The 16,453-nt window shown below is 45.0% G+C and overlaps 1 protein-coding gene across 1 annotated transcript in view; it reads left to right on the top strand.

Moving 5' to 3' along the window:
* LOC115329268 (venom metalloproteinase antarease-like TfasMP_A) overlaps positions 1–16,453 on the top strand; it is a 59,166-nt gene that overhangs the window by 7,883 nt on the left and 34,830 nt on the right. Inside the window, exons 2-3 of the mRNA XM_040218003.1 lie at positions 13,356–13,430; positions 15,694–15,815. Coding sequence (XP_040073937.1) covers positions 13,356–13,430; positions 15,694–15,815 — 197 coding nt within the window. The remainder of the gene's footprint in view (positions 1–13,355; positions 13,431–15,693; positions 15,816–16,453) is intronic.

Here is a 16,453-nt window from a genome sequence, read left to right as displayed (position 1 = left end):
CATTTCTTTCGATGGAGGCGTTCTGTCTGTGTATGCGAACATGATTTTTTCTCCTTTTAGTAAGGAATCGGCAAAACCCTTGTTGGCTGCTGACAGCTGTGACTCGAAGTTAGTCAAGAGGGGTGTAATCGCATCTGTGGTAGATAACGCGTGTAAAACGTCATGTGTACATCACGTTGGAGAGGCAATAGGGTTGCAAAAGTTGCGTCTTTTGGAAGCGGGCCATCGCCAGGATGTGATTTCTAGCGTTATGCTCAAGGTGTTAAGAAAGTTCAGTTCGGCTCCGGTAGAAAAACCGGTTGTGAAAAATGTGGTCTGTGTGCCTTACTATCATGGAATATCTCACAATTTGAAGTCAGTGGCCAAGAGGTTCGGAGTAAATTTAGTTTTCAAGGCACAACATAAATTGGAAAGCTTAACCCCCTTTTCGGGTGGTCGTCAGGGTTGCCTAAAGAAACACCAAAACCCTGATTTAACTTGTCAAGTTGGAGTTGTATACGACATTCCGTTGCGGTGTGGATTGTCTTATGTAGGCCAAACTGGTCGCTGTTTGAATGATAGGTTGCTGGAACATAAAAGGGCGGTAAAAGACAATGCGCAGAATTCAGAAATAGCTAAACATGTTGTAGACTGCAATCACTGTCAGCCTGAGTGGGGGGATACCCAGGTATTGCATAAAGAGAAAGAAAATGGTAGGAGAGTTGTGAGGGAGACTTTATGTATTTTGGAGCGTGGCAATTGTGTCAGCACACCGTCCTTGGGTTTCGGAAGTGAACTGAAACGCTTTCTATGTCTCCATTTTTTTTTTTTTTTGTAGGGTGTTTGAATGTTAACACCGTGTCTGTTCGATAGGCGTGTTATCAGCTGTGGCTGGTCGGTTCCGAAATATCTATGTTCTTTTTTTTTTCTTTTTTTTTGGAGGGGGGGTGTTTTTATTGTTAGCAGGGTTTGAGTGCCTGTTTCGTGGATTGGAAAGGGGTCAGTTTTTGGTTGGTATGAAAGGAAGGGAGGTAGCATGTGTCATTGGTTCAGTTTGAGATGTCGTTGATGAAGTGGAGAGGAGGTGTGTCGACCTTTGGAGAGGAGGGTTGGTGTGTATATATAAGAGCGGAGGTGTTAAATAAACTAGAAGCTGTGTTTGAGACTTGTTGTTGCTTTGTCCGTTTTTTTTATTTTTTCGTGTCTCCGGTTTACGATGGAAGTTCTTCACCAGCTCGCCTGTGCTTTTACCCTTTCTTCTTTAGTAGTTAGTTGTCCTTGCCTTGACTCGGGTCCCAGTGGGTGCGTTGTCGTTGTATGCCCACTATTTTTTTTTTTTTTAGTTTATAGTAGTTTTTGCGCTGATGGGGTATCAAGGTAGACAAGAAAAAAAAAAAATGAAATAGCGCCTCGACAAAAAAAAACAAAAGTTGTTGCGATCAGGAACGTTTTCAAAGCGATTTTAGGAGCCTGTAGTGTTACCACCGGTGCAGGATTGAGAGCCTAACCCACGCACTTGAAGAGAAGGGGAAGCTCTCGTCTTATTGGAACTCTCTTTTATGGGTTTCCACGTCGCGATTTTCCTTCAAAATCAACTGTCATTTATTTCTCGCTCGTAGCTTCCAAGTACTGGAAGCCACGACTCGAGCCACAGTAGTTTTGCGAAATCAAGGTTTCGCTGAAATGGATAACTCTCACGTACAGTTCGACGCGCAATACCTTTGCCGTATTGACTCGCGAGAGATGCCCCCAACACGGCTGAGTATGGCGGTGCTCCAGACCTAACATCTAAATTTTGTTGCCTTACCTGTTATTATTTCGCGCCCATTTTGAGCCATATCGAAATGAAAGCGCATGTTGAAATGAAAATGACACTCGTTTTCCGCTCGATGGAAATTTCACGCCAGCTCGCTCTCTTTGCTGGTACCTTGAGCGTTTCCCAGCGATGCAGAGAGTTAAAACAAAAAAAAACAAAAACACGTACGATGGCATCCCTTGCACACTCATTACTCACTCAGCCACCTCGTATCCTTTTGTTTTTCTTTCATGGTACTAATTTCTTTCTGCGGATTACGGCTGTTACGACGCTAAGTCTGTCTGCACCTTCGCATTTGAACTTAGGCTCAGATTAGGGACGAACCAGTTTAAATCAGGAAAATATAATTAACACTGTAGCAAAGTAAATCTATCATATCGATCGGAAATACGATTTGGCACATTCCATCTGAACACATATTGTGCACAGCGAATGCAATAGCGAGTCAGCGTGCAAAACGCCGCCACACTGAGCTACCATAACATCTCAGCGATTTTTGCATAGCACCGAGCACGGAAAAGAGAAAACAGTTATTCATTCCCATAAACGAAGCAAATTTATTTAAAGCCCGGACACTTCGTACGTCCAATCTAGCTAGGGTTATCAATAGACTCGACCATGTCATTTGTCGAAACAGATAAAAGACGTTGGCAAAAATGATTAGACTGAATAAGTGAATCTAACGCACGTATTTTACCAACCGACGGTCGCGCGCCTTCAATACCTTTTCCAATTGTCATTGCGCACCTTGGACACACTTTGGGGAGCAATGCATATTTACATCGCCGCCCGAGGTCTCCATTGAACGTGTAGTGCTGACCCAAATAAAATGCTAACCTGACTCTCAATCGCTCACCGCAAAGGACGATTTCAAACAGGCGGTACTGTAGGTCGCTTGAGATAAAACAAAAAAAGAAAAGAAAAAGAAGCTATAGAAACGAGCGTCGTAAAAAAAGGGGACCGGCATTTTTATTCCTACCTCCGAACAGAAACGAGCGCCACCCACTGCATCACACATCACAGAGGCCGGACTCGGCCACCGCGCGTACATACCAAGCGCGCGCGAGGGAGGGAGAAACTTCCTCCGCCGGGAGAACACGGCACATTTCGGGATCTATTTCACGCAGCGGATAACGCGGGCCTTTTCACACCTCGATACTGGCGCCATCTAGAAGTTACGCGTTCAACCGCGTTTCGAGCCGCGCGCCATCTGGTGGCTGAAACGGACGAATAAATTGAGGTAATATAATATAATCTTATATAGAATATGTTACACACATTTGAAGTAAAAAATGGATTGAAAATCTAGCAAATTCCGGATCGAATTTTTCGATAAATGAATTTCTTAGTTCCCTTATTTATTATTAGTAGCAAGGTACATTTGTGATTGATGAGCAAATATTAAAAAAAATATGTGGAGTATTTGTATATATTTTCGCAATTAAAACATTAGTCCTCTTGGGTGTGCGTTATCGATTGGGAAGTTTTTTTATTGCGCAGTAAATAACTTTTCAGTTTGAATTCCACACAATTTCACTTGTTTTTAATGTTACGCGCTCATTAAAGTATTAGTATTAGGTAATAAATATACCACGCCCCAATGCCTGGCCTATGCCAGAACGCTCTCACGTCGACCAGATGTATTTCTTGATTCAAGCTTAACTCTTCTAGGCCTGATTGCGGACAGGGCTCTGCGCCGTTCTCTTTGCGTGCTATTTTTCTATCGGGCTAAAAATGTGAGAATTTATCGATTAATATATACATTCTAGATTATTTGTTTTCCGCAATTTTTTTCAATTGGTTTTTCATTTAATATAATTGCCGTGAATACTGCAATTGCAACCTGACCAATTTAACTAAGAATTAAACTTAATGAACGTATCTTAGTTCATTATCCAACTTATCATGGCGATTATTCCATCATCTAATCGCCGCCGAGTCTCTACATGGTGAAAACCGAGGCTCTTCTAACTCTCACCCATTTAAAAAGAAATCGGTTCGCATAAAAATCTGGCACCCTGTATAGTTGATCTTAAAACAGAAACCAGACGTTCGCGAATTTGTTCTCCCGCAGGCGACGCTACGGCCCAACCACTGCATTCCTTGGCGTTCAGCGGGTTAACGCATGACGACGGGTTGAGGCGGGGCGAAGGGACCGGGGGCGAGACGTGTGATCAGCGGCCCACTGAACAATCGCAGCAGGCGGTGATTTCCCGGTCCCTTCGTCCCGCCTAGTGCCGACGTCTTGCATAGCCCCCCTGGGGTATGGCCTGGTACCAGTATAGGTCACAGGCGACTAAGCGTGCTAAACGTTATATTCATTTTCCCAGTCAGAAACCATATCAGTGCTAAACTTCTTTTTTACTTCGTTAAAAAATGAAACCTTCGTACTTTGGGGGGCAAAAGTGTGCTCCGGAGCGCCGACCGAATTCCACCGCCGCCTGCTGTTTGTGTGTGTAGGCGTTGTGAGGGTAGAAGAAGGGGAGAGGAGATGGCCAATAGTGTCGCCGCCTGCTGTCGAGGCCTGCGCAGTGCACAAGAGCGTTGTTTTTCACTTGCTGGCCTGCTCGTTTGCTTAGTGTGCCTACATGACTGTCTGTCTCAGGGTGAGCCCATCCATTTTTTGCTCTGAATGTGCCAGCACGTGACGCTCTTGGCGCACTCGGTGCGTGACTTGGGCGGTAAAATGGCGTCTATGCATTAGCCAAAGCTACGCGCTCGAGCTGAGTGACATCGGGTTGCGCGCACTTCGAGATGCATAAAAGAAGAAACGATTAGACGGAAAAATGGCTGAGATATCACCACTCAAACGAAAGCGCGCACGTGTATGAAGCGTTTGCTCTCTTCAAACCGACGAGCTACGGTCTGATTGCGGCGAGGATAGACGCTGCTCCGGCAGCCGCGATTCCACAATGTTCGCTCACCGATCTGGACAGCGGCCGAGCGGCCGAGCTCGAGTCCTCTGCGGCACGGGCAGTTCACACGACTCGTCGACGCGTTAGAAACAAACGTTTTATTTTTTGTGCTATTTTTCAAGGAGTAGGGAAACGAAATGAAGTGACCGCGATAATGGACCTTTTCCAGTAAGGAGTGCCTCATGACGGTTTCGCCGCCTACTACAAATGGAGGGCAACCGGACTCGCCTTCTCCCTTAGGAACAGATTAGTGTCGCAAGAAAACAGTGCCCCCCAAGAATGGCGAAAGGGCGGTCAAGGTCAAGGGAAAATGCTGTGCGCGTGCGCAGACCCTTACTGGAAAAAGAATAATTGTACCTCTCACTTCAAAATCAGCCAGCAAGAAGCGCTATGCGTAACGCGCTTGAGACGTCAAGGGCCTCTTCACGGCCAAAGGTACTGTAGCTGCAAGCAGTACTCCTTCGTGGTGTCAGTGCATGACAATCTCGCCTTGTAGAAATAGACCAGTGTCCGCGCCAATTCCAGGGCGCCGCCATGTTTATCCACGTTCGCGCCACCATGCTGAGAGAACTGGCAGGCAGGAGGGGGGGAGGGCTGCGTTTGCGGCGTTGCTTTGGGGAGCTGGATGCGGCAGGCTGTCCGAATGCACCGGCACATCGTGAAAGATGTCTTCACCAGAAGCCTCCGCGGCCCGTTCTTCAACTGATAAGATGTCGTGAACATTCGAGAACCCATCTCGATCAAGAAAACAAGAGAAAACCTTTCTTGTCTTAAATGTTCTCGGTGTCTGCTGACCCTTGACATCCGCGTTTCAGTCCGGGTTCATTGCGTAGAAAATATTTGGCTACCGCTTTCTTGTAGCTTTCAAATGCTTGATTGTTGGCTTCTTGCATATGACATTACATTCGTGGCACGTTTGAGACCGATTTTCGCGATCTGCTTGCCTTTCTGCGGCAGCGCGGCTCTGCCGAGCCGAAATAAGTGGGAGGCGTTCCCTTGATCGAACGCCGTTTTAGCGAATGAAAACGATACCGCGACGTTTAATCGAATGACTGGCGAAAGGTTCTAGTTACATAGACAGCTCGGATTAGCTTTCTTTTCTAATGTGCCGCCTTGTCTGCCGCCGCGATGCGGCGTAAACGGGGGCTCCGAGTATGTTAGCACGCGTTCCCCCCCCCCCCCCCCCCCCCCCCCACACGCACACAAACACACACACGCTGCGAGCGTCTGGGTTCGAAACTAATTATTGCCAGTTCTAAAGGATTGTACTTACTTGAAGTGGGAGCTGGAATTCTACGAGGTACCAGGAGACCCTTGCTATCGGGCAACGAAGCAGGGTGCCTGTGGGGGCGGAGTCTAGGAACGTTACTGATTAATATTGTGACAGGCGATCAGTTATGATAACAGACGAAACTTAGACTCGTTTGTTCAGAAGTTCGCGGTGATATTTTATTAGCCCTCGTTACGGCACACCAAGGATCTTAGGCAGTGAAATTCACATCACGCAGACTCGTCCGTTGTAGTCAAATGAGCGCAGTCGACGACGAGGTGTAATGAGCTACTAAGCTTCACAAGGAAAATGCGTGTGAGAAAGAGTTTTGAGGCAGTCCAAAACACCGATCCAGCAGACGCACGTACGGACGTTTACTCCGGACTCCATGAACCCGACGTTGCAAGATCAAAGCGATCAAAGAGCACCGCCGCCATCGCCACCCGGTTTTCTCCGCACTTTGCCCGACAACGGCACTGCAACGGAGGGCACTGGCCTCGGCGTTAACAATCCGCGAAATATAATAATTTCCCACTCTTGGAGCAATTCCAGATGATAAATGAAAATACCTCGGCGTTGTAAAACATCTGACGACACCACTGTGCCGAGCGCCTGCTCGGCATCGCTGTTGCTCGTGAAGGCCAGCTTATTTGTAGTTCAGACGATGATGCCACATCTTCCGTACCACTCGTGGTGCTTGCAGTAACATCGAAGGGCAGGGGAATCTTCTTACGAGGACGTTGAAGACAGTTAACACCGGAGCCACCAAAGCAATCGCACAAACCGTCGCCATGTTCGCTTCTTCGTCACTCGCGGCGCTTCAACTCGTCGCGAGATGTTTTCTGGCTCGGCTAGATGGAAATCAACAACGGCTAAGTGGCGTATGGACAAACGGCTCTCACATTACGGGCACTATTCTCACATACCGTGGTAAACAGGACTGATGCCAGCGAAACAGCAGTCGGCACACCAACGAAGAAGCCTTCAGCGGGAAGCGGCGGCGCAGGCCGACGCAGCCCCCCCCCCCCCCCCCCCCCCCCCCCGGTCCCCCTTCCCCGTGAGCGTCTGGGCTCGAGATTATTGTTCGCTTTTGCTCCTTGCGATCGAGGCTAAAAAGAGCGCTTCCGGACGGATCCGAGGAGCGTACACCCTGTGTCCTATACCTGGCTTGCATGTAACATCATTCATGGCCATGCCGGTACTATATGTGCCTTGAGCGTTTTGTTCACCTTGTTCGTTTTACACTGCAGAAGTATAAGCTCGAGGGAACCAATAAGTAGAAATAAGCATCAGTACCCAGAAATCGCGATACCTGCAAGTTATAGGCAGTATTCGCTGGCGGCCATAGCTGTGTGCACGACTGCTGAGCGCGTGCTGATAGTGACCTTTCACAGTTCTTTTGCAACGTGTATTCCGCACCATCGAGATTGCTGGTCTTCTTTATGTGGGCTTGTTCTGAGCATGCGCTCTAAATAGTGCCCTCAAATATGGCGTCCAGTGAATACCCCCTAAGTATATTTTGACTGTGGCTAAATTTAGTGGGGAAACTGTGGGAGGAACAGACGGTATGAAGGAGAAAAAGGGGAGGGTAGGGAGGAAGAAGATGGGAGGGTACGTAGGGGGAGGAGAGAAAGACGGGAGGAGGGGAGACGAGGTGGAGGGGAGGCGAGGGAAAGGAGGGGAGAGGAGGACAGGAGAAGGGGCATGCACTCTTTTCCTCCTCCTGAAGAGCTGCGCTCTAATTTCGCATTACAGAGATTTGTAAACATCTTTAAATTTTCCTGTACTATACCCACTCTCCCTGTTAATGCAGACGGCCCAAGGGTATTTAATATATAAATACATAAATATTAATTATTTATTATTATTATATAATTGTATTATTAATTATTTAAGTACTGATAAATACATTATTTGCGTAACAAGGAGTCAATTTACTGTACTAATGATAACTGCATTGTTTTTATGTATACTTATACATTGTACCCACTCCCTCTCTAATGCCTTTGGCTTTGAGGGTTTACGAAATAAATAAATAAATAAATGGGTGCAACAAATGCAAAAAAAACTTGCGCACAGGCAACTTTTTCAACAAAAAAAAAATGAACCACACGCAAAGTGGAGAGCACTTACCTTTAAGATCGCTCATAGAGGCTTACAATTACGCCTACCGTATTTTAGGTTCGCAAACGGCCTGGTGCCCTTACGTTAGCGATAAGCGATCACGTGACGCATTTAGCGCTTAAGGTATGTCTAGTTAGTGATTCATCACATATAATAGAAGCTCAAAAAGGATGTACCGACGGACAGGTTAAAGGAACACGAACATCGCGTAGCGTTGGACGCGTTGTTTCCTCTTCCTCGCTTTGGCGACGAGAGCACATTGGCGCAGTCAAGTGCGAAGAGGAGGAGGATAAAAACGGAGCAATGACGACACAGTAGCGGAGCACCCGTAACATTTCCAAGCGTCACCAAAGGATGCTTAGAAATACAAACGTCTAGAGGCAATATTTGTGATTTAGGAGCATAAAGCTGACGCATATTTCCGAGATACATGTTGGTGCTGACCCAATCGTGACTGCCTATTCACAAAGAAAACAAGGCTCACAAGACTGGAGTAGCCGTTTCATTTTCCAAATACTCCGCTCCAGTAGCCGCACTATGAGAGGTAAATTGCTATCCAAAATGTGGCATAAAATATTCCAGAAATTTAGTTTTTAGTCTGACAATTTCGAAACATAGGTGGGCAGGTTATGCTTCCTTATGTACTAAAAACAAAAGTCCCTAATAGATTGTGTCATACGATCTAGCGGGTGTTGTGCAAAGTTTTGATGAAAAGCGTTTACAGTGCCCATCGCTTCATTGAAGACATCCGTTCACATTACTGATGTAGCGCCAATTTGTCTCAGTAAATTGCTGCAATCGTATAAATCAGTGTGTCGAACCGAAAAAAATACGGGTTCGGTTACGGTTCAGGTTCAGGTAAATTTATTTTGTTCCGGTTCAGTTCCGGTTCGATTAATTCGATCCGCGAACCGGTTCGCGAACCGGTTCGGGGCGCTGAACCGGTTCGCGAACCGGTTCGGAAATTATAAATGGCAAATTGCAACATCAAAATAAATTACAAATAAAACATCTGAAATCAGCACATACGAAACGGGATACATCGTAGTGTAAGGCTCAGGGATTTCTACCAGGAATGGTTTCTTTATGCGCACTCAAAGGTTACCTCACCGACGTTTACGCATTCGGACTTCATCTAATTGGGTCCGACGCAGTAGCTGTAAAATCCGCGATCTCCTTACAAACCCACTTACAAGTAGAACTCGCTAACTATCCCGCCACCTCGGCGTGTAAGCAATTGAAGGTACAGTGGGGAGAAAATACAGCTTTCTTTATTTGAACTAGCCTTCGGTAACTCAAATTAGACCCTTAAAGAAGTTTTCATTAGGACGTAATAGGATACATATTAAAATAGAAGAGTTCGCTGTCTCACAAATATGTTAGCTCCTAAGTGCCTATACGAAACTGGATGCATTATTATCAAACTCCACAGCCCTTTCTTTTCTCATTTCGATGGAAGCAAGCTTTAAGAACTCGCGCGTTCTAGAAACGTGTTATGAAATGAGCACACATCAGGATTTAGGATTTACGAGATTGTAGGAAAATGAAATCCCGTGACGCGATTTTTTTTTTTTTGGCACAGACTTCCGATTTTCATTTTTCCGTGCAAGCCGCGACCAGCGCAATACTGGTTCCTATGTCAAGATTCATGGATGCAGCGTTTGTCAAGATTCATGGATGCAGCGTTTATATTCCTAAGACTGAGTAGAGAAGAAAAATATGTAAGCGAGGTGTGTGTCAGTTGACGGCACTTAAAAAACAAATGGCATTGATAGCACATTCATTGTCAACAGCGCGTGCCCGAACCGTTTTGACATGAGTCGGTAACCGTTATTTTTTTTCCGGCTCAGTTCCGGTTCGGGTTCATCGCGATAACAATATAACGGTTCGGGTTCGGGTTCAGTTCCGGAAAAAATACCGGTTTGGTTCCGGTTTTCGGTTCGGTTCGGTTCCGGTTCGACACCCTGGTATAAATAAAGCTACATTAAGTTTGCTTCAAATCACGATTTAGTTCAACGATGTTGAAGGATGTGCTGGTAATTTATTCCTTTAACGTGAGTTTTACGTGCAAACGGAGAGCTATGCTGAGTGCCGTAGCTCGGAAGCATCCTTCTGGAAGAGCCAGTAGCATCGGCCGACGAAAAGTCCAACGAGCATTAGGATACGGAGGGTAAGAGCACGTCACTCGTCGAAGAGGAACCAGACGCTCTTGGCGATGCGTCCGCGTTAGATGTTGGGCTTGCTTTCCTCAGTGCTAGGAATAATGAGTCAATTCTAGAACACTTGCTTCTTTGGCCAGGCGAATCGGCCGGCTGAAAATATACATTGTATAGCTCTTAAATGTAGATTACCACTTAGAATAATCCAAATATAAAAGTGAATAAACTGTACTGATCGAATGAAATGAGGAATAAATAAGTGCAGAATAGCAAATAAAAAAATGCACTCACATGGAAAGCACGCTGTAGGTATTTTTGGAAAACAAAGAAAATATTACTTACCATTAGTATTCACTGCCACTTCAGATGGAAGAGCCGCCGTCCGCCTGTTTTGTGGTCTTTCTTGAACTACCGTCTTTTTCGAACCGAGCGGGTGTCCCTGCTCCTAAAGGGGCGACTGGGGCCAGGCAAAGGACCGGAATGCGGCAGGTCGTTCGGAGCCAAGGGCCAAGGGCCTCTTTATACACTCTTCACTTTGGCGAAGTTACATTTTAGGGAGCACACAGGTCCCAGTAAGTCTGCTCTTTTAAACGTTCACATTTCTCTATGTCCCTATGTGAAAACATCGTCAGCCAAAGTCGGCGACCAATGCTTGCAGATTTGCAGTTGCAAAAACATTCAGGCTCCACATCAGTAGCTTTTCACAGCTGCACACACGCACGCATAGAGAGACACAAAACCTCTGAAAGGCACGTCGTCAGCTTCCCCGCTGTAGCGTTGGGCGGTTCGTGGACGGCTATCAGAGCACGACCATCGCGGGCAGAGTCTCGTGAGGAACTGATTTATTCGGACCGAACACAGAAGAGGAAAATAAAGAAGATGTATTGAAGAATAACGCGATAGATTGGACAACACAAAGAAGAAGAGGTGAAAGATACACACAGTAGGACACAACACCCGCCTATGTTGATTGGAGACGAGGTATTTTAGTAATCCCCGACCGGAAGTACTTACAGTTTTGTGAACCTTCTTTCGACGGTGAAACGAGCCACCGCACTCGAGATCTCATAACTGGACAGCCAGTTGCACCGGTAGACAATATAAGCTCCTGCGCTTGCCCTCCCTTTCTTGCAGCGGTTCATTTCTGGATTATCCCCGCAGACTACCGTTCTCAGGGAAAAGTCGGGACGGTCCGTTGCCTACCCCCGAATTCCTGTCATTTGTGTCGACACGACGCCGCGATACTGAACGAAGATAAGTGCCGTGAGATGGCTGCATCTGCAGCACTCCGACTGTCAAGCGGGCTGAGCTTTTTTCTTAGAGCTCCAGGTTTCAGCTAGTTGTCGCCCGAACACAAGACGATAGCCAGCAAGTCCGCACTTTTCCTTCGCTTCCTGACCCCCGAGGCTTGAAGAGAATGGCACTCTGCCAATTATGTTCACATGCTTGTCAATAAATAAGTGGGGTTGTCGCGATATCTAGAGAGCGTGTAGTCAATCGGAACAGCAAGTCCGCACTTTTCCTTCGCTTCCTAACCCCCGAGGCTTGAAGAGAATGGCACTCTGCCAATTATGTTCACATGCTTGTCAATAAATAAGTGGGGTTGTCGCGATATCTAGAGAGCGTGTAGTCAATCAGAATATAAGACTGATATATTTTATCCTCTCGAGTGAGCCTACCAAGAATGGAAAATGGTCGTCTTAAAGGAATACTTCAACAAAAGTTTAAATATACCCGTCGTGTTCAGAAATAGGCTGAATTTGATCCACGATATCTGTAACTGACAATGGCAAGTTTGTATGCTGAGGCTGATGGCTGTATTTTTCGTTATTAACGGCCCACTCTTTCAAGCGCTGCGAGAACAGCCAGCGGAGAGCACGTCACATCCGGCACAATAGTGACGTAGTTGTTCTCGGGATGAGCAAACCCGAGACGGGGCTGACGTCGTTAGGATTCCCTAGCCCAGTGGTTCTCAGCCACTGATGTCTCGCGGACCCCTTGCGGATCGGTGGAGATGACGGAGGACCACGTTTGTGGTGAGAGGAAGAGAAAGTATAGGTTAATTATGGTAGTGACTTAATAAATGGATATAACTAAGTGGTAGTGTGAAGTAGACATCTCTTATTGACATATACACGAGAAAACTCACTCGAAAATTGCAACGTTTCTTCTCAATCTAAGAAAAGACAACTTTAATTGCCGGACTTGACTGATGAGGCTGGCCTTCGTGGACCCCTAGAATGCCTTGGCGGACCCCAAAGGGTCCGTGGACCCCCGTTCGAGAACCACTGCCCTAGCTGAAGCGGTCGAAGCACGCCAGCGATCGGGCCACCGCAACTAACCGCAAAGCTGCTGTTAAGTGAATATTGAGTGAAGGGTTAATCTTCTACAATATTGTATAAAGAAAATAGAGACATCTGGTACACACTAGAAAGAGTAACGTTTAGTGGGGAAGTCCTCCCTCCTCTCTTCTCTTCTGCTGGCGGTAGCGATGTCGGGGGGACATCAGGTTCAAAGCATGTATAGTCCTAGACGAGGCAGTTGTTCTCACTACCTGTCAAGGTTCCTAGACTGGCGTTTCAAACGAGGCTTTAGCGACATCCACCAGGTGCTGTTTGCTAACCGGTTAATTTGTTGTAAAATTTCTGTTCGTGCCTTTTTTAACAACATTTAGGTGTGTCCATGGATCCTGCTCCTTTGAACACTCATAAACCAAAAACTAAGCGCCGAAATTTTATTGTAGTATTCGTTTAAGCTGTCACACACTACAAACGGTGTACTCTTCCAAAGCACGCCGTCCCCAACATGTTGTGTTGTATATCGCGCATTGTCTTAATAAAAAAGATAGATGCGATATTAAATTAAAATATTTTCTCACGTTTCGCTAAAACTGGCCCATAAAAACTATCTGTTGAATTTACTTCCCCCGTAAATAATGACAAAGAAATAATAAAAGAAATACACAGCTTTCTCTTGTGCAATAAGATGTTTCGCTGTTCAAGTTTCTGTTTTGTATTTAATATTATTTGTTTCTTGCTTATAATGATTGGCACCAAGGGAACAGTTACTGAGATACCCCGATATTTTTTCAGCTACGTCGCTGAATGGACGTTTTGAAGTAGACTCAAAAAAGCCGGATGGAAGCGCAGTTATGGCGCGTGACTCAGGTATGCATTTATTCGAAACCTCAATTGGTCTATTGGTTACTGATGATTAATGACGTGGGTAATAATTGTTTAACTAATGTTAAGGTGACTTTTTACGAAATATATGAACATAGAGGTATGCGGGTAATAAAAAACCTAAGAAGGATGTGTTTCTCAAGTCTTCTTGTCTTACAACATGAATTTGGGCAATAAATTCCGAGGACATTTAAGCACTTCTTATCAGTTGTAAATGCGAATGCATGAATGTCGATCTTCGCTCCCATAGTTCGTTTGCGGTATGCATACTGGCGTAGACGGCAACGTTTCACTACTGCCGAGGTTGCGGCCGACGACCGATCACGTGCTCTCGTGAAGTGGCCGCTCCGCGCTGAGGTCGGCCGTGCAGCCTCTCCGTAGTCTGCCCGGCTGGGCTCTGCTGGCTCTGCCCGGCCGGGCCGCTGCGCCGCCCTGGAGAGGGTTTCTCTGTGGGGTGGCGTTCCTTGGAACGACGCCGCGCGGCAGCATATGGGAGCCTCGTTCCTTGAAACTATGACGCGCGCCAGCCAATGGAGGCCTATCTATCAAATCGCTGCTACAGATGATAGGCTTCGCTGCATTGGGACAGGGCAGTTTAGGCGCCGTTTGGTGCGGCTTGAAAAGCTGATAACGCCGCTTGGCTACACGGGACAGTTAAAGCTTTCGCAATAAAAGCACATAGTGGAGGGCAAAACACTCACCGGGAAAAAGTCGAGGTACGCGATGACCATATTTAATTTTTTTTCTACGAGCGGGGGCAGGAGCGGTGGCATAACCACCCGGAACAACAGATCAACAGCATGCAGCTATTCTGCAGTTTTGGTCGTATAGAAGGAGATTGATACGCAGAACAAAAAACGGTATATCTACCTTCTGCAGAAATATGCTCTTTAGTTAGTTCAACCTCACAACCATCACACTTTAAGGTGGTTGACGCCTATTAAACCAGACATGACTTTCCCAATAAAAAAGGGTATTTTCATGGTCGCTTTTTCTACCGTGCACTTCGCATGACTAAAATAATTTTGCACGTTCTCTTCATTTTATGAGCAAATCTGAGCGTTGAACCCTCTACCTACTACTTCGTTGGTCAGATAAAGATAATTATGCGTACATGCGCACTCACTTAGACCTACATAGAGAGTTAGAGGCCAACAGATAGAGATGAACATGTAGAGATTTCTTCCGTTTTGTCTTTAAAACTTTCCGTCTTTATAGTGAGACCATACCGAAGCCTTGAGCGCTTATAAAATTCTAGATAGGACAATCGCAAACTGTGCTTGAGTTCAAAGGGCACAATTAAAAATTATTTAGGACATTTTTTTTTCTTGGCGCTTAAAATTCAAAGCAGATATGAATGGCCTCGATATCCCTTATATTCCATATGCAGCTGGCCGCAGAGGTGTTGGAAACAATGCCACCGTTTCAACGAAGTTGAGAAAAAAGAAATTGGCTGGTACCTTTAGGAGAGCAGAATAAAAAATGTGCGAATACTGTTTTCATGAGGTTTCCATGTTTGTAAATTACAAGGCGACTGACGTCTTGATTTTAGGGAGCATTGCAGCGAATGAAATTTTCTTACTAACTAAAAAAGTAAATTGGCCTTTTGTTACAACAATAATATACGGCTTTAGATAAGGAATGAAATTATCTTGATTAAACTGTGCTTTCTGATATATTTAAATTTACGGTGGAGGCTTTTTCCACACTGTTTTTAGAGATCAAGCAGGTTGATGAATCAACGTGCCATGTTTAAAGCGGCCTTTAGTGGCGACAAAGCACCATCCTTGGGATGATGTGATGTAAATACAATACATTTTTATTTAGTCTATTAAAACATGTGTATATTTTTCTCAACCCTGTGTTAGGGTGTGCAACGGGAGCTTGTATCTTAGGGCTATCTATATAATACAATGGACATAAAAATATTTATTCACGCCGAAGGTATATATAATTGTTTCTATCTCTTCCCTGGACTAGTGGCCGCGAAACTTTTTGAGTGTATTCAAAATACAGAGATATTTTAAACTTTCATTTAATTGAAATGTATGTTACAATTTTCGCGTTTATGTTTGCATATTTATTGTTTAGTCGTGTGTATCTGAAGAGGACATTAGGGACTCTTAGTAATGAAGTTTAAACAAAATTTGGCGCCCTTACCGGTTCTTCACGTATTTATTAAATGTAAACGTGCACGAGCCCTGGTTGCTGCCGTTAAGCCAATTTCAAACTTATTATTCGTTTTCAGGTACACTTTCTGCTGGAGGTTCAGCCTATCTGGAACTTTACATATATTATAGTAGACACATAAAAAAACGTCTTGGTGATAAAAAAGTGGTGTTGGAATATTTGAAACAGTTTTTAAAAAAGGTGAGTAAATTTACGCGCCCTTGCACAAGGTTAAAGAGTAACTTTCGAGATATTGTTGTGGGATGGCTAGCTGAACAAAGCCGCACCTAGAGCAGTAATACAAGTTAATTAGATCTGGGGAATTGTTATATTTTCGGCTGCAGGCATCCAATACCTTGCTACATTCAGTTTTTTTCTGGCATCAGATTTCAGTCGACCTTTCCTGCAAGGTTAAACCAAAAATGTGATTATTGTTACGGTTCATACGTAAAGTATTTCCGTACTTTTTTCAAAGCTTCGCTTCTGAGCTTATTCATTATTGCACGCTGGCCTTGAGCTATGCTGCACATATTTCTTGTGAGTAACACTCGCTCACCAGAGAGGTACCACCTATTTCAATAATGAATTAAGCATTGCGAATTTCATAATTAGCGAAGAATCTGGAAAAACTGAACTTGCAAATAAATCAATCATCAATAGACTTTATTCAAGGATAAACCTCGTTACTTTGGGTAAAAACGGAAGTTTAATCGAAATATTGCTGGAAACAGGTCATAAAATTTTAAGTGTACATTTAGGATATGAATTAATAACAAAAATATATCCCAAAACGAACTTTATGGCGAGGTCTTTTTATTTGAGAAACGTTAGCTATCCAT

This window comes from Ixodes scapularis, unplaced genomic scaffold, assembly GCF_016920785.2.
Source record: "Ixodes scapularis isolate PalLabHiFi unplaced genomic scaffold, ASM1692078v2 PGA_scaffold4__175_contigs__length_147842914, whole genome shotgun sequence".
NCBI lineage: Eukaryota > Metazoa > Arthropoda > Arachnida > Ixodida > Ixodidae > Ixodes > Ixodes scapularis.
The sequence above is the reverse complement of the archived record's forward strand: the minus strand, read 5'-3'. Positions and strand labels throughout refer to the sequence as shown.